The sequence below is a fragment of the Amorphotheca resinae genome (assembly GCF_003019875.1).
Source record: "Amorphotheca resinae ATCC 22711 unplaced genomic scaffold M430scaffold_6, whole genome shotgun sequence".
In the NCBI taxonomy this organism is placed as follows: Eukaryota; Fungi; Ascomycota; class Leotiomycetes; order Helotiales; family Amorphothecaceae; genus Amorphotheca; species Amorphotheca resinae.
The window spans coordinates 245,167-261,118 of NW_020194476.1; the positions used below are offsets into that span (position 1 = coordinate 245,167).

Below are 15,952 nucleotides of genomic sequence, written 5' to 3' on the forward strand. Positions count from 1 at the left end.
GCCAGTTATCGCCAGAATAGCCATTGCGTTCTAAACTCTGTAGCAGGCACTAATGGAATGGACACGGCTTGAGTCGAGATTGCCCGCGCGCGTGTTTCTTCTGCTTAGGCATATGATGATCAACAATTGTGCATTTCCTCCCTCCATGACGTACTATTATCCCCCCGCCCGCCACATCGTTGCGGAGTTATATATGTCACCATTCTTCCATTACCTTCTAAAGCCTTCCACCCCCAAGTAAGAGGAGGGAGAGAGGTATGGAGGGAGGGAGAGAGCGAGTGATGGGGAGTCTAACCACCACTAGCGCCGAGCAATGAACTCGCGACGAAAGGGCAGGGCTGCAGGCCACCATGGAAACGACTGAGTTTCTAAGGTGTGTCGTGCTGCGGCATCTAACCACCGCGTTCTGACGACTCCAGCCGGGTTGCCTCACTATTGTCGATCTCTGTTGCCCATGAGTCACGCCGGAGGCTTGCTCTCCCAATTCCTCGAGTAGTAGTGGTTCTGCAACTCGTATGCGACTCAGTAGGGGCTGATCCTCCGGAGCATGACTACAGTTATTGGTGAGTAAGCCGTCTTTTCTTCTCAGCATATCGCTTCTTTTCTTCACGGGTTCTGCGGGTTCACGCGGGCAGGGACTTCGTGGATCTTATTTGTAGCCTCCATGTTGACTTCGTAAAGGCCGTAATCCGCCGCGCCCACTCCTAGCCAAGAGGCGCGATTCGGTGGGAGGGCGTTGCTACCGACTATAGTAGTGCTCTTAGAGATATCCGAGGCGAAAACGACCGAGGGGCTGATGATGAAATTGGGCGGACGACTGCGACGTAATCCGCTGTACACTTTATCGATGAGGGGCTTCAATCCGGGAATGGAGAGGGCAATGAGCGTCCCACCGATCTCGGCGTTTTCTATTGCGAGCATGGGATCGTAATCCCATGAGCTGTCCGGGCTCCACTCCCCTTCTACCACGAGGTAGACACGAACAGTTGATATTATAATGACACTGGAAGAGTCCTGTTAGCTTGTATAATAGCCTCTGAGAGATAGCATAATGGGAAGACAAGAAATGAAAGGAGATTACTCACAGCACTCCGGGCAGAAGAACAAGGTACAAATGAAGCTTCCTACTAGGGGGAAGCGAAATAGTACGTATCAGGCCGACAGGAATCGCGAACATGAAAATGTCACAAAGGAGAGAAAGGCCGGAATTGACAGTGTAGACCAGCCCCCATCTTAGGCAGACGTAGTCCCCTGACCTCAGCTCCCACGGATAGGGCCACAGCCCCGTTACTGGTTTGCAGTGGAAGATGATGAGGCACATCTGTGGCAGGTAGGCTGCGGTAAGGAGCACCAGAGCGCATTTGATCGCTAGAGACAACCGGCCATGGAGCTCACAGAGCCGACGATAAAAGGCGAGGCCTGAGAGTCGGCAAAAGAACAGAGCGGTTGTGTAGATAAGGTGGGCAGAGAAATCCAACACTTCGCTCTTCTCAGTTTGGCTTGGCGTCATTACATATTCGATGTACTGGAGATGTCTCCCTGTCCCTATGTCGATGAGGAATTCGGCAAGAACGATAAACGCGATTTGGAGGAGCTAGATCTCTCACATCAGCATCGTTCTAGGTATACGAGGGAGGGAGTGCATACTAGAGATAGGGCCGCAAAAGCATCATCAATGCCCAGACGTCTCACGCTCCATCGTGAAATAAAACGCAGTGAGAGGATGACGATTGTGAGGATTCCGACGAAGAGGATGGCTATCTTAGCTGGACGGTCGCGATTCTCCATCAGATATTCGGCGGTGATCCAGAGAGGTATGTCCGCTGACTGAATTGTCGCAGTGACCGCCAGGTCCACGGTCATGTCGATGACTCGTAGGACGCCATGTGCAGAGCTTCAGAGGGGGATTAACGCACACGACCCTCAGCGAGGGACATTCCTGATTTTTGTATCGGCTCGTACGACTGCGGAGTATCACGAAAGGCGAATGAGGCGAGACATAGCTAGGGTCAATGTTGACTCAGCTATGCCACGGCTGACTGCGATTCCTCGTAGCGGGGACTGAGAGTGGAGGGCATGGGAATAACGGGGATGCTGGAATAACCAAAAATAACTGGAAATGGGAAATGTAAAGTGGGAAAGGGAAAAGCTGTGGCATAGGGTTTGGGAATGGCCGAACAGTGGCTTTCCCAGGTCTGGTAGCTGTGGTTGTACGGAGTGGGGTGTCATGTGGAGTGCTGAATGAAACACATCTGCATGTGTAAATAATGCAAAGACACTCCGCTGATGTTTCAATGTGAGACCAATACAACCCATTATCAAGATCAATATTGGATTTTCACCTCTGTAAGTTAAGTTAGTAGCGTGCTTGATGAAGACATAGTAGGCGTACTTTTTTGTAGGGATACGAATCGCTCAATGGATTGTTGAAAGATGGCTCACACCGAGCGCCAGGAGAACAAAAAGTACTGGGAAATGCACCTAGGAGCCGAAAGACAGTACTTTGGGAGTATCGCGTTACGAGATCGGAATTCAACGTATTGGCCAGCCTGGTCGGTAAGATCTGACATCAACTTACCCTGATCGCAACACGAGCAACAATACAATCTACCAAGTCATTCATCTGGTTGAAATTTTAGCTATTAGGGTACGAGAAATAAATTTTGTAGACATGGATATACATATGAAATGCATCAGCGATAAGGGTGAGTGAGTGTGTAAAATCCGACTGGAAGGCAGGGTCAGCCAAGAATAAGAAAGATATGCCGATATTGATTACCAAACGCTGCGTCTGAGATAGTTTTGCAGCCATGAATAATAATGAGCAGAAGTCGAATGTTAATGAGAAAGTCTGCTATAAGAGATAGTTATTTAAACTGGCGCGCGAGCTAGCCCCTATGTGCTCTACGCTTAGTGGGGTCAGGAACACCCCCTGCCACTTTATTCTGGCAGTGCGCAGCACCCTCAACGTCAGCATTTTCCTCTTCTGAAAACAACCACTCTTACAAAGATTAACAACACCATCTACAAATACTTGCAACTTCTTCCAAAATGTCAGGCATTCTCAACAAGATCACTGACCAACTTTCTGGACAAAAGCAAACGAATACCCCTTCTTCCGGTTCTTCTGCGATCTTACACAAGGTCACCGATGCTGTGACTGGGCAAAAGCATCCTCAAGATTACCAGAATCAACAAACTGCATACAATAACACTCCGGGATACAATGAAGGGCAATATGGTGGATATCAAGGAGGATATAGAGGGAACAGAGGTGGTCATGAAGGGTATGAAGCAGGGGGATATGGTGGACATGAAGGAGGAGGATATGGAGGGAACAGAGGCAATCATGGGAATGAAGGGGGGGGAAATGGTGGACATGAAGGAGGAGGATTTGGCTGGAACCAAGGGGGGCATGGAGGGTATGAGGGTGGAGGATATAGCGGGAACAGAGGTGGGCATGGCGGCTATGAAGGACATGGTGGGAATAGAGGTGGGCCTGGAGGGTATGAAGGGCACGGCGGGTATGAAGGACATGGTGGGAATAGAGGTGGGCATGGCGGGCCTGGAGGGTATGAAGGGCACGGCGGGTATGAAGGACATGGTGGGAATAGAGGTGGGCATGGCGGGTCTGGCGGTAATGGACATGGCGGGAATCATGGATATAGTGGGCATTAACAGCATTAGATAACAGCTTAGCTCAGTTTATCTTGGAATCTACGAGCGTTCTCACTTGTCGTATGCCCTTCTTCGCGGTGGTCCAATGTTCTGAGAGAAACCAGAGTTCTGCGGCACGATCAAGTAGGCTCTGAGCTTACGTTTAAATATCACTTTCCTTGGTCCTGCTACTTCCCTCCCTCAGAAAAAGGTTAGTAGAGTCACATCAACATGCAAACGTCTACTTCGGCTGGCGTGAGCCAGAGGACCTGCTCTCGTGGTGCATGTGCAACCCGTCTACACGAAATCAAATGCTGCGATGGTAAATGCTTCTATTGAATTGCTTTAACGTCCTTCTAAGTCTGGCGCTCACCTGCCTCATCTAAATTGCACGCTGCAACTGCTGCTGCGAGCCGAGCCATAGCTAGCAAATTGACACGAAGCCTTCTCGCGACGTGCCTAACGATTGTGCCACCCCGCTCCATCTGATGAGGAGCCACGAGGAGGCGTATACCGGGATCTTGGAAAACATCGGCTGCATCTGCAAGGTGTTACTATCACTGAATCTCGATTCGGGCTGTGCCTCCCCTCAGGTCACGCTATGAGCGTTCGACCACGTCCATTACAAAGGGCTCCATGTCGTATGCTCCATCGTCAGCCACAAATTTTTTACAAGTGCAATAATACTCCTTCCTCTCTCTCACCCCTACGTCCCTGCTCATCCCTATCCTCCTTCGTGCCAACCGGCAAAAAAAAAACACCCGTCGGCTATACAATATTCTCACTTTTCTCTACCTCCTTGTCTATCGCCATCACCTTGTTACCTTTGCTCCCATCCGCATATTGCACATTACCGGGCCGTCCTGCCCCAGAATCCTTTAGAGGCCACAGGCAAGTGATATCTTCCGAGCAGGAGTAAGAGTCTGTTATGCCTGCGTGCGATGTCGATGTCGCTGTCGAGGGCGTCGATGCTGGCATTTTCGGAGGTGTCTGCTTCGGGGTGGGGGAGGGTGGTGTTGCGATCTGGTAGGGAGATATCAGCTGGCTACTCTTAAATTGGCTCGAATCCCTAGGGATTTAATGTAGGGTAACCTTTACTGAGAGGTTCTCGGAAGCCAGTATAACGGTTCAGTACCTTTACTTCTTTCGCAGATGGCGGGTTCTGGACGTTGGGATTCATTATTGTGATAAATAAAGAGGCGCGGCGTTTAAGGATTGCATTTGAAGTTCGAAGGAATAATAACGATTTTGTGCTATCAGAAGATGTACTAAGTATGTAGAAGAGTTCGCTGAGCATCATTGATGATCTTTGTATGGGGTGGCACGCTGGCTAATTAGCCTTGCATACACGCGCGTTTTGTGCGTAGAGTAGCAAATCAATCCACTTCCCAAGGCAAGTATTACCTTCTCAGCCAGAGGCATTTGTGCGTAATTTAGCGTACTGGGGGTCAGAGGCATTTGTGCGGGATTTGACGCTCTCGACAACTGTTGCAACGATTACGGCACGCACGAATCTAGACTGGTCCCTTATTTGCAGCGCACATATAGCGCATATTGCTTAGCCACACCCTCTGTAAGTATAACCTGTCCTAGCGTTCCTGGATTAATAGCCTTTCAAGAAAGGGTGGGGTACTCACCTTCAAGTTAAATATTAACCTCATCCTACGTCAACCTCAACTTCTAAATTCTTTTTGCGTCCCTTGATTCTATATTCACAAACCAAGTGCTGATTTTATCCATTCCACGCGACCACCACAATGGCTACTTCCGAACACATCTACAAGTTTAGCATTAGCATGAGCTGTGGAGGTTGCTCGAGTTCTGTGGAACGTGTGATCAAGGAACTCAATGGTCCGCGCTTGTCTCTTGGCTTCATGCGGGTATCACTACTATTAGCTGACTCTGAACAAACCTAGGCCTTCGTTCCTACGAGGTTTCTTTGACCGAGCAAAGGGCGACCATCGTCGCCGACCCTTCGCTCGAATACACCACGGTTCTACGGGCGATTCAGAAGAGCGGTAAAAAGATCATCTCGGGCGAGGCAGACGGTGTTTCGATGAGTATCGAAGTGGAAGAGTAAACCTGAGCAGAGGAGGGAAGGAGGATGAGCCTTGATGGACGCGCTTAAGGATGTCGTGGAGTACTTCAGCTCGAGATGCCTAAGTGTATCAAATGTCAAATTATCACTGACACCAGGTTCCTGTATTCCGATGTGATTATATATGTGAAATACTTTGCAGGTTGTTGTGTCCGAAAGGATGGACGAAGATCGTGGAACCCTGGTAGTAACTGCTGACAAATCATCACATGGCTTGTGGCGTTTCGGCCAGTCTACTCGACTGAATGGTCATCAGTAATTCGATGCCACACTGCCGCATAGCAAGACCGAATACAGCGCCAACATGATAGAACCCTCCGTTCTCTGCTCTGCTTTCCCTTCACAACTACAGTTTACGAGTCCTACCATTAGGTATGTAATGTAAACAGGCGCAGCGCTGTGCGTGCCAATAAAGTTGCGCTACGAGAGCACTGCGCTAATTGTGCGGCTTTTAGCGGGTGGTAGCCTAATCGTGCGGCACTTCTGCGGTTTTTAGCGTTGTATGGTGCATCTAGACTAGTCCCATGGGGCCTAGGTTGAACCTCTATTCTCCATTTGGCTACTCGACGATATAATCTGCGATAGTTGTGCCTGCTTATAAAATTTAGGAAAATGTCCATGACATGACAAAATTTTATAAGCAGGCACAAGGAACGTTTCCTCCCCTCACGAAAACACCGTCCATATTACAAGTGCATTTCTTTGTCGTACGACTTCCGCAACTGTCGTATCAAAGTTCATAATACCTCTATCATGGCTCTACAACATGCCGTATCTACCGTTGACAACCACCAGCAAACAGTAACTTCCACTTTCCTGATTCCTAATCTTCACTGCCCTACTTGCGTGACCACTGTCGCTTCATCACTGGCCCTACTTCATCCCAATCCTTTGGACATATCTACTTCTATCCTTGCACATTCTGTCACCGTCCGCCACGATCCGCATTTATCGGTGTCGACAATTACGAAGGCACTAGAGGATGAGGCTTTCGAAGTCTATAGCATGGGGCAGAACGTGAGTGAGGATCATGACATAGCCGATCTCGACCTGGAGAAGGGGTATGGGCCTCGAGGGACGGGAAGCAGTGCGGCGCTTAGGCGGTGGTCGTTCAGCCAGATAACGGCCACAAACAAGAGCGAGAGAGAGATACGGAGACATGTTGAGCGGTGCGGGCAGTGCCAAGCTGAAAAGAGGGAGATGGAGGAGAATAGGCAGGCTCCTCTCCTACCCGACGACTCGAAGGTCGAAAATGCTCGAGGAGTAGAGCCCAGGAAGGAAGCAGCTAGGCCCAGCCTGGGTGGCGACTCTGCGGCTGCAGCTATTCCTGTGGTTGTGACCGACTCTTCGTCTCCCGCGCCGAGTCTTCTCTAAGCCTCCCTTTCGATCGGCGGTATGACATGCAGCTCTTGCGTAGGAACCATATCTGATGCGCTTCGTCGATACGGATGGATCCGCTCTGTGAACATCAACCTTCTCAACAACAGTGCGATTGTGTTGTTCAAAGGCAGAGAGCATATTCTGAATATTATTGAGGCGATCGAAGATTCAGGGTACGAGGTGACAGTAGAGCACATTGACGGCATCCAAGCGCTAACGAAGACTCGTCCGCGATCTCTAAACAGCTTCTGGCGAGCTACCAAGGATTTGACAATCGGTTTGAATCCCATGGTGATTGCGTGGCACAGACGCTGGTTGGAGAGCTTCCCCCGCCCTCAAGTCCTCCCATGCCATTCATGGGTACTCCGATAACTCCATCTGAACAGAACGACTTGCGTTTCTGGAGCAAATGTTGAAGTACTTGAGCAGGAGCACTGCGGCTTGGGAACTGGCTAGCGAACAGAGTATCACTGGTTGGCGGAGATTGCAAGTAGGCCTCGACATTATCGTCCCCAATGCCATGAACCAATAGAAGCCCTCGCAGTTTCCGGTTTTCGTCTGCTACCTTCCTTGCAGCTATTTGAATCTCTACCGAAGTTTCGATGCCGTGGAGTTCGTATTGTCGCAAACGAGCCTCGAGCTCTTGGAGGTACTCTTTCCGGCGTGCCCGGGAACGCCGTTGATTGTTTCGAATGCGCGCAAGGTTGGCCTTCTACCGCTACATCATAAGGAATCATAACAAGTGAGGTAGAGTGTGTGAGAGAAAGACTAGCTTACCGAAGCGGGTATCATGGTGATGTTGTTTGTCGGGACAACTGGAGAGAATTGTTCGACAGTTGGTTTGGTCGTTGTCGAGCGGGGATGGATCAGTAATGATAGGGAAAGATGTAGTAGCTTGTGCCGTCCGGAGCTAGATATCTTATATAATACAGGTACTGTATAATGTCCTCCACGTCATTGAGAAGGTCGACTCTCCTTCTCCCTCTGACTTGAAGCATCTTTGAAACCTCGACAGGATGTATACAGGGACGAGCACTTCGCTACAATGAATGGTATGAAGTCATTCTGATTTATATACCGAATCTGGGAAAATTATTGAGTGATTTGTGCCTGAGCGACTTGTGCGTGGAAATGACGACGCGGCTAATCTAGACTCCCGCGAATCCAAACCCTAGGTTTGGAAAGCCCCTGTTTCGACCGAAAGCTTTTTGCACTAGGATCCGCTTCGGCAGCCCCTTCTTCCCAACTTTTGAACTTGATTGGCCTTATGGCTGTGCCGTACAAAGCCCTCAACCGCCGATCTTCCACTTAGTAACATTTTTCGAAGCGACGCCTTCGGCATATGTTACGAATAACGAGCAAGTACCTTCTTACCAGTCTTTATATTACAACTAAACATGAAATAACCTTTTGAACCTTTATCATAATGTTACCCAATCCGCTATTTTCAGCCTGTGTGCTTCTGGTGTGCACTGGAGCTGCATCTGCTGCTCTAAGCAAATTAGCTATTCGATGGTAGTTAATTTGATTTTCTTGTGAAACGGCAATTGAGAGACGTAGTGCTCACAAGAAGAGTATAATGATTGTGTTAGTAAACAACGTATGATTAGCTATACTCCGCACAAACGCGATTCGTGTCACTGTACGAAACTTGTCACTACATGCCAAGCACGCTAAACTCCGCACAAATAGCTCTAGCGGATTTACTCTCCTTTGCGCTAAATTCCACATAATCCACGCAATTACTACCAATCCTGGGATTGTGTACTACAAATAAGCTTGTGTTCAAAACTAGTGACTTTGAATTCATGGTGGTCAACTGGGCCTTGTAGACTACTACTCTAATGAAGATTATTACCCAATTCAGTAGTACTATGAGAAGTGAAAGAGGTATAAAAACACACCACCAATGAGTAAAAACCAAAGACCTGCGCCAGTCTAGATTCCCTCGCCCCCGGATTCGTATATCGATACTTTAATATCACGAGCCTCGGAGATCTAACAACAGTATAAACCCTCGGTTACTGCTTCCTCGACAGTGCCACCCTTCACGGACATCCTCTTATGAGTGGCTGCAATCCGGATCCTTTTGCTTGTCTGTACATGAAAGTCTCGGTATGGAGGGCTCTGATGGCCGTGGGAATGAAGTTCCACCACTTCGCCCAGCCTAAACCTCCCTCCCCTGACTTCGAGATCACCATCCCCTCTAGGCTCTCCACGGGTAGAGGCACTTTCAAGCTGGTCTTCTACGTCCCTCTATCCTACTTCGACCCAGATGGTGACTAACGCTTCCCGGTCGTCGTTAACTTCCACGGCGGCGGATTTACCCTTGGCACAGGAACAGACGATGCACGATGGGCTTCATCAGTAATCCATGAAACTGGTGCCGTCGTCGTTAGTGTGGCCTATCGCCTCGCGCCCGAATACCCCTTCAGCGTCGGAGTCGAAGATGGGACAGACGCTATTATCTTCCTCGCATCTTACGCCAAGGAGCTGAACCTGGATCCCCACCGCATAGCCATCTCTGGCTTCTTAGCAGGAGGAAACTTTGCATTTACGGTTCCCCTCATGTTGTATGACCTGCAATGCGACGTAGGCAAACGCAGGCTCCACAATAACTCCAAGAACCAGTACCGGCCCTCAAACTCTTAAATCCAATCTAGCGGCGCCCGCGTGGCTCAGTCCTACCCTTTAAGCTCTTCACTCAGTTTACCTCGTTCTAATGCCACCTGTTTGATGGTGTTTGGCCACCCTAGAATCAAATTTAAGGATCGGGAACCGGCCGCGCTGGAAACGGCCCTGAAGGTTCCCAATCTAACAATCGTCTGCATCGTATCCTTCTACCCGTTGGTGGATTTCCGGCAATCGCGTGAAGACAAACGTTTGACGAATCCGCAACCGGCAAAGAATATCCCCAAAACCCTCACCAATCTCTTCGATCAATCTTATCAATCCGGGTGCGATCTCACAGATCCCTACCTCTCCCCCGCAGCCGCATCCGACGACCTCCTCGCAGCTGCGTATCCCCAAGATATCGTGCTTTATACCTGCGAATATGATATGTTGAATGCGGAGGGTGTGAAATTTGGCGAGAGACTCAAAGGGGAGGGTGTAGGGAAGACAGCCCATGGCGGTTTGATTAAGGAAGTACCACACGCATTCGACAAGAAACCAAATCCGATTTCATTTCCAAAATCGGCGCATTTTTGTTATGCGGAGGCTTGCGCGGAACTGAGCAGAGTGTTTGGAAGCAAAACCTCGGCAGATCAACAGAAGCAATTGCAGGATGATCTGACCGCGATTAGGTTCCAGAGCGAAGTGGAAGGGGATACAGTTCCTGAGGAGGGTCTGACAAAAACATTATAGGCGCTGGGGGAACGAAATGGAGGAACTCGGCTGGTTGTCTCTAGCGAGGTACTTATTGGGCTGATGGGGAGCGAGGTGCTGTTCGTTCTGTAATGATTTTGCGGGGTGGGGATCTTGGTGCGCTACGCGTGAACTTCAGGCAGGATAATACGAATCGCTAAAATCCCGATATTTTTGTGAGCGAAGGGGGGACTTATAAGCCGGTCTATACGGTATTGCGTGTTGCGCGAATTGCTATCCCTTTTGGCCAAAAGTCCATCGATCAGAGTTCGCGCTATCTCTATTATCTTTCTTGTGTGTCGAGGCCCAGGCCTGACGGGTATCGAGTTAAAGACCTCAGATGCTTCGGCAGAAGTTAAGAGGGTACGCAACAGGTTATCTGTGGTGTCACCTCTCTGTATTGCAGAAAGCATTTACAAGGGACCAACCCTCATTTGTGGTATCAAGTTCCAGGTTCCTTCCCAGAAAGGCCACCGCACGGCCGTAGAAATTGTCACCGATCAAGGCCCAGGCTGACGCGTCAGGTTATGCGCTAGTTTGAGAACATTTCGTCGTCGAACAAGGTTTCCCATGAGCGGGCATGCGCCACACAATTCGCTTATCCTCGCAGGTGGCGCAGCGATGTCATACTGCAAATCCACTTAGCGGAGGGATCAAAAAAAGGCTATGATACTGACAAACTTGCATCCTCTCTAGCCGTTAATGCCTACGTCACGACGGAGTACAGCTACTGCCTTTTTCTCTAGTTCTGCCTCTCTCTCGGCGGAGAATAAACCCTTCGTAATACCTATGAAAGCTGAAGCTGACCACCATCACGCGACATGCCCTAAATTGCAAGCCCCCATCTACCGCAAAAGCAGACAGCCAGCACAGCCCCTTCTGGCACTTGGTCCAGCAGTGTGTACGTCGTACGATGCACAGCCCCAGATCTGGGGTAGTTTCACAGCACACAAACCGCTCAATAGCCTAATTTCTTATGAGTGAATTCAAGCGACATCGCAAACGCCTAATGGTATTGAAACTATATAAGTCGACTAAACCACGTCACAGCATTTGTATAGCAGCGCATTGTGACATATTCCAATCTCAATATTCTATCCACCTCGTTCTATAACTGTAACTGCATACGATGGCCAGCCTTCTAACCAAATTCATGCAGAATGGATCTGGGCAGAATGGATCGAACGGACCACAGCAATCTTCATCTTCTGCTCTCATTCGCAAAATCATGGACACCGTGACCGGTCAACAGAATCGTCAAGATTTCCAGGGCCAACCACCGGCGAATATGCCTGGAAATGCTGGAGTTCTAGGACAAAATACACATTCTTCGGGGTACTTCGCACAACACCACGGGATAGCCCAGCCTCCCGGTTATTATGAAAATAGTAGGAGATTCTACCCTTTCTTACGTTCTACCCTTTCTTACGTTGCTCTTAATGTTAAAGTATTGTTGAACATACTTTTACTGGAGCTGACAGCGAAGGAGTAGGCCACGGTGGAAACGTAGGAGGGAATAGCGGATACCAAGGAGGGTATGGGAATGCAGGAGGGTGTGGGAATTCAGGAGGGTATGGGAATACAGGAGGATATGGGAATGCAGGAGGACATGGGAATACAGGAGAATATGGGAATGCAGGAGGATGTGGGAATTCAGGAGGGTATGGGAATGCAGGAGGATGTGGGAATTCAGGAGGGTATGGGAACGGAGGTGGGTGCGGCAGGCCTCGCAGACACAATGGGTGTTAAGGTGGACAGTAATCGTTGAGGTCAGGCTACGGAGGGCATATTGATATTGAAAGCTCTTGAAGGTAACAATTGTTGTACTTATCAAAGTAGTTATGCGTATTATTTCCAATCTTATTACATCATGTCTCTTGGACTCTGAATCACGGCTAATACCTGTCTTCTTGTTTGCTCTTCCTATGACAATACGCCTGTTCTACGCCGAGATAGTTGAGCATTCTTTTATGCATAGACAAAAAGTAGCGAGATGACTATGATTAAGTGGCTGAAAAAGTCACATCTAAGCGTGTAGTGTTTATCTGCGCGGTCACACTTTGCGCGCATGACAGATTGGCAGAAAGAAGCGCAGTTGAAAGCCGCAATCGTGAGGACTTTACGCTGTTACAGCTTTGTTGGGGACTTAGGTAGACTAAGCTACACGACATCAAGTCGTCGGTATGTTTTCATGTCAATTAGACAGTCTCAACGACATGGGCATGATCGCCCTCTGAAAGTTGAAACTCTGTCCTCTAAAGTCGATGCTTTCCGCCATCAGCGCTATAAGCCAGATACGGGAGGAAACTTTACTCATGCCTCCGGACCACCCATGGTTGCCCTGATCACTCTCACCGATAAGAGTCTGCGCATAGCTGGGTTATAGGTCTTCCCTCCTTGTTGGTTCAACATTGATCAAAGGATTGTCGGAGCGGCCTGGTGTAGGAGACTGGCGGGGGCCACCTTTCTTTAGCTACACCTGATGTCTTTTGAACGTCATTAAGAGTAGAGCTTTCAACTGCGGACGCCATAAGGACGGATTATTAGGCGTTGATGGTGGAAATAGGCTCTTAGTGTCGATGGAATTATGATCGCAATGTAGTAAGGTAAGTGGGGTGGGTCAAACGATACCTGTTATTTGTCATGGAGCGAAGAATTCGGTCTGGTCGCGAGTTAAATAGAGTTGTGGTGAGATGATTGATTCAGACTTGTGATTTCGACAACGGTGCTCGGTGTTCTTCTGGCGTGTTGATACGTGTTGATATTAAATGGTGGCTTCTGAGAATGTTATTCGTCGCCCCCTTTAACGAGGCTGCTAAACTCTACTCGAGGTGTGGGAGGACCACAATTACTAACTACGAGACAAATATCTGGTAGTCACGAAAATGCCTTTCATTCTGCCCCCATGCTGTTCCTCTCGGGCTAAACTGGATTAGGCCTGTAGATCCTTTCCCGTCAAACACAGCCGCCACGAGAACTCTGTCGTGGCAGGTTGCGGCATTTGTGCGGGTTTGGGAAAAGGTCCCTACGTGTCTGTGGTCTGACAATTTGTCACGCAAACTCCCCTTCACCAGATCATTAAGAAAGCACCATCCTCTCCTATCACATAACAAGAACATTACGGCGTTGTTTTTATTGTACAACAGCACCCACAGCAGCACTAAGCACCACCCAAACATCATTACGATGTCGACAGAAGAGAGATCAGCTCTGTAAGCCACTGTCACATAAATGTTACCCCACCCGCTCTATAACAAGAACACGCATACTCCTGTATTACTGCTCTACTATCTACGATGGAAACGACGATGGGGCAGAATATATCCTTACTGCGCGCAAATGATTACAGTCGAATTTTTACCACACTTATTTGGCCTATATGCTAACCCTTTATTTCTAGCCTCCGGTTGGGATCCATCGCACCTAACTTCAAGGCCGACACCACCAACGGTCCGATTGATTTCCATGAGTTCATCGGTGACAAGTGGGTCGTGTTATTTTCTCACCCAGAGGACTACACTCCGGTCTGCACCACCGAGCTAGGCGCTTTCGCCAAGCTTGAGCCCGAATTCACTAAGCGTGGAGTCAAGTTGATCGGTCTGTCTGCAAACACCGTCGACTCTCACAGAGGATGGATCAGGGACATAGACGAGATCTCTGGCAGCAAGCTGGCCTTCCCAATCATTGGCGACAAAGAGAGAAAGGTTGCGTTTGCCTATGACATGTGATTACTCCATCCCCTCGACACATAAGTTCCCGAGCTGACACATTACCTGCAGGCTCGATTACCAGGATACAACGAATGTCGATCAGAAGGGCATCGCTTTCACTATTCGATCCGTCTTTATCGTCGACCCGACGAAGACTATTCGCCTCACTCTCTTATACCCAGCTTCCACCGGCCGCAATACCGCCGAGGTCCTCCGCGTTATTGACTCCCTCCAGACCGGCGACAGGCATCGCATCACAACTCTCATCAACTGGATCCCTGGTGATGATGTTATCGTCCACCCAAGTGTCAAGAATGACGAGGCTAAGCAGTTGTTCCCTGAGTTCCGCATTGTCAAGCCATACCTCCGATTCACACCTCTGCCAAAGGAGACGACTTCAGCTGCTGTCTAGATTGGAGGTTCACTGAGGGGAGGACAATGAAGGTCACGCGAGGAAGATACGGGCTTATTTATGAGGGGGAATTATTATACGAGACCCTGGTATGTGAGTAGATTCATATGACTGGCTAGATCTTCTATTCGCCCCTGTCGAAGCTAGGCAGTAAGCGAAACCGAATTCTATTACAGTACGGGGGTACTTCGCGTACTATTAATTCGTGCTATGTTACCTGCAGTACTGTTACTTTCCTGTATCAATGAATGGCATCTCTAGCAGCTGCTTCTTTTGGGGGGGGGGGTTCACAGCATCCTTGGCAGAGGCCTCTCGCGGTGGTTCGACGTGGTATTTCTCGGGGCATAAAGCTGAGAGGTAACAGTTAACTCATCGACGGGTGAAATCAGTCTGTCACGAGGGCCACGAGTGGGCTCGATTCTTCGATTCTTGATTAAACTGCTATCTGTTACCATCTCCTTTCTTTATGCTATTGAGCCACAATAATAATTCATTATAATATATTTTAATAATTATATACTAAGTTACATAACTATAATATAAATGCATTGTGATTTCATTATTATAAGGGGGTAGGTTAGATATATTAAGGTTACTAGAATACCTGAAAGTCGGTATTAGTAATTAAGTCAAATGTGGTAGTCGGTATTTGTAAAAAGCCGTATTTCCTATCTGTCCTCTGCGGTATTTTCCTGGGGAGTCTTGCGGTGGGACGTTATGGAGCACTAAATGAAATACATCTACATGCGTAAGGAGCAAGAGCAAGGTCCTTAAGGCGAGAACAACCACCCACGTGGTCTACAAACTGATCTGCTAGTATAATTTCATTCTGACATTGTTCAGCTACGATAGGACTTTACATTTCAAACCCCGAAAATTCTCCTAGTCTTTCACATAACGCGCTGCTCTGATCGAGCTATGCCGTCCTATAATTTTGTGCTTGCCCCCAATTCATTTACACTAGCACCTATTAGATATGTCACTCGAAAGAACCGTGGAGGATAACGTACCCCGCAGGACGAACAGTTGCAGCCCTCCTTGGCAAAATTTTTGAATATAATCCTCGAGCAACTGAGGGTACAAGTGTTCGAGTCGACCACGGTCTGTCAGCAACTCATTCCACAGGTACCGGCTTGGGGTAGCGGTATCGTAGCGCTCAGATGTAACATACGAACCCCACTGATTATTGAGATCATGGGTCGGGATGTGTGCAGCCATTCTCCTGCTCCCTCCTGAAGACTGCGCTGTGGTTATGCGGACGAGGCAAAGGATCCCACGAGGGAGAATCTGCACCTATATATATGGGAAATTAGCGAAAGGTGGAGGGAG

The 15,952-nt window shown here is 48.7% G+C and overlaps 9 protein-coding genes across 9 annotated transcripts; 5 read left to right on the forward strand and 4 right to left on the reverse strand.

Annotated features, from left to right (window-relative positions):
- Positions 1 to 460: 460 nt before the first annotated feature.
- Positions 461 to 2,221, reverse strand: M430DRAFT_120794 (hypothetical protein). Its single transcript, XM_024861786.1, has 3 exons — positions 1,648 to 2,221; positions 1,086 to 1,594; positions 461 to 1,003 (listed from the first exon to the last, which is right to left on the reverse strand). The coding sequence occupies exons 1-3, from the start codon at positions 1,861 to 1,863 to the stop codon at positions 607 to 609; spliced, it is 1,122 nt and encodes a 373-aa protein (XP_024720706.1). The 5' UTR covers positions 1,864 to 2,221; the 3' UTR covers positions 461 to 606.
- A 1,005-nt stretch (positions 2,222 to 3,226) lies between these two features.
- Positions 3,227 to 3,691, forward strand: M430DRAFT_42043 (hypothetical protein; the record flags this gene model as incomplete). Its single annotated transcript, XM_024867524.1, has 1 exon — positions 3,227 to 3,691. The coding sequence occupies one exon, from the start codon at positions 3,227 to 3,229 to the stop codon at positions 3,689 to 3,691; it is 465 nt and encodes a 154-aa protein (XP_024720707.1).
- Positions 3,692 to 4,405: 714 nt separating this feature from the next.
- Positions 4,406 to 5,022, reverse strand: M430DRAFT_34930 (hypothetical protein). The gene is made up of 2 exons (XM_024866641.1): positions 4,750 to 5,022; positions 4,406 to 4,680 (listed from the first exon to the last, which is right to left on the reverse strand). Exons 1-2 carry the CDS (start codon positions 4,835 to 4,837, stop codon positions 4,508 to 4,510), a joined length of 261 nt encoding a protein of 86 aa, XP_024720708.1. The 5' UTR covers positions 4,838 to 5,022; the 3' UTR covers positions 4,406 to 4,507.
- A 259-nt stretch (positions 5,023 to 5,281) lies between these two features.
- On the forward strand, positions 5,282 to 5,744 carry M430DRAFT_34931 (hypothetical protein). Its single transcript, XM_024866642.1, has 2 exons — positions 5,282 to 5,508; positions 5,574 to 5,744. Exons 1-2 carry the CDS (start codon positions 5,415 to 5,417, stop codon positions 5,735 to 5,737), a joined length of 258 nt encoding a protein of 85 aa, XP_024720709.1. The 5' UTR covers positions 5,282 to 5,414; the 3' UTR covers positions 5,738 to 5,744.
- A 764-nt stretch (positions 5,745 to 6,508) lies between these two features.
- On the forward strand, positions 6,509 to 7,129 carry M430DRAFT_18957 (hypothetical protein; the record flags this gene model as incomplete). Its single annotated transcript, XM_024863992.1, has 1 exon — positions 6,509 to 7,129. The coding sequence occupies one exon, from the start codon at positions 6,509 to 6,511 to the stop codon at positions 7,127 to 7,129; it is 621 nt and encodes a 206-aa protein (XP_024720710.1).
- A 262-nt stretch (positions 7,130 to 7,391) lies between these two features.
- On the reverse strand, positions 7,392 to 7,927 carry M430DRAFT_18958 (hypothetical protein; the record flags this gene model as incomplete). Its single annotated transcript, XM_024863993.1, has 2 exons — positions 7,392 to 7,847; positions 7,913 to 7,927. The coding sequence occupies 2 exons, from the start codon at positions 7,925 to 7,927 to the stop codon at positions 7,392 to 7,394; spliced, it is 471 nt and encodes a 156-aa protein (XP_024720711.1).
- A 1,047-nt stretch (positions 7,928 to 8,974) lies between these two features.
- Positions 8,975 to 10,501, forward strand: M430DRAFT_58546 (hypothetical protein; the record flags this gene model as incomplete). Its single annotated transcript, XM_024868739.1, has 3 exons — positions 8,975 to 9,413; positions 9,474 to 9,708; positions 9,799 to 10,501. The coding sequence occupies exons 1-3, from the start codon at positions 9,200 to 9,202 to the stop codon at positions 10,499 to 10,501; spliced, it is 1,152 nt and encodes a 383-aa protein (XP_024720712.1). The 5' UTR covers positions 8,975 to 9,199.
- Positions 10,502 to 13,902: 3,401 nt separating this feature from the next.
- Positions 13,903 to 14,623, forward strand: M430DRAFT_102573 (hypothetical protein; the record flags this gene model as incomplete). The annotated part of the gene is made up of 2 exons (XM_024860806.1): positions 13,903 to 14,225; positions 14,281 to 14,623. Coding segments are annotated over 2 exons (666 nt in total), but the record flags the coding sequence as incomplete, so codon positions are not given.
- An 885-nt stretch (positions 14,624 to 15,508) lies between these two features.
- Positions 15,509 to 15,878, reverse strand: M430DRAFT_34938 (hypothetical protein; the record flags this gene model as incomplete). The annotated part of the gene is made up of 2 exons (XM_024866643.1): positions 15,634 to 15,878; positions 15,509 to 15,583 (listed from the first exon to the last, which is right to left on the reverse strand). The coding sequence occupies exons 1-2, from the start codon at positions 15,839 to 15,841 to the stop codon at positions 15,579 to 15,581; spliced, it is 213 nt and encodes a 70-aa protein (XP_024720714.1). The 5' UTR covers positions 15,842 to 15,878.
- Positions 15,879 to 15,952: the final 74 nt, after the last annotated feature.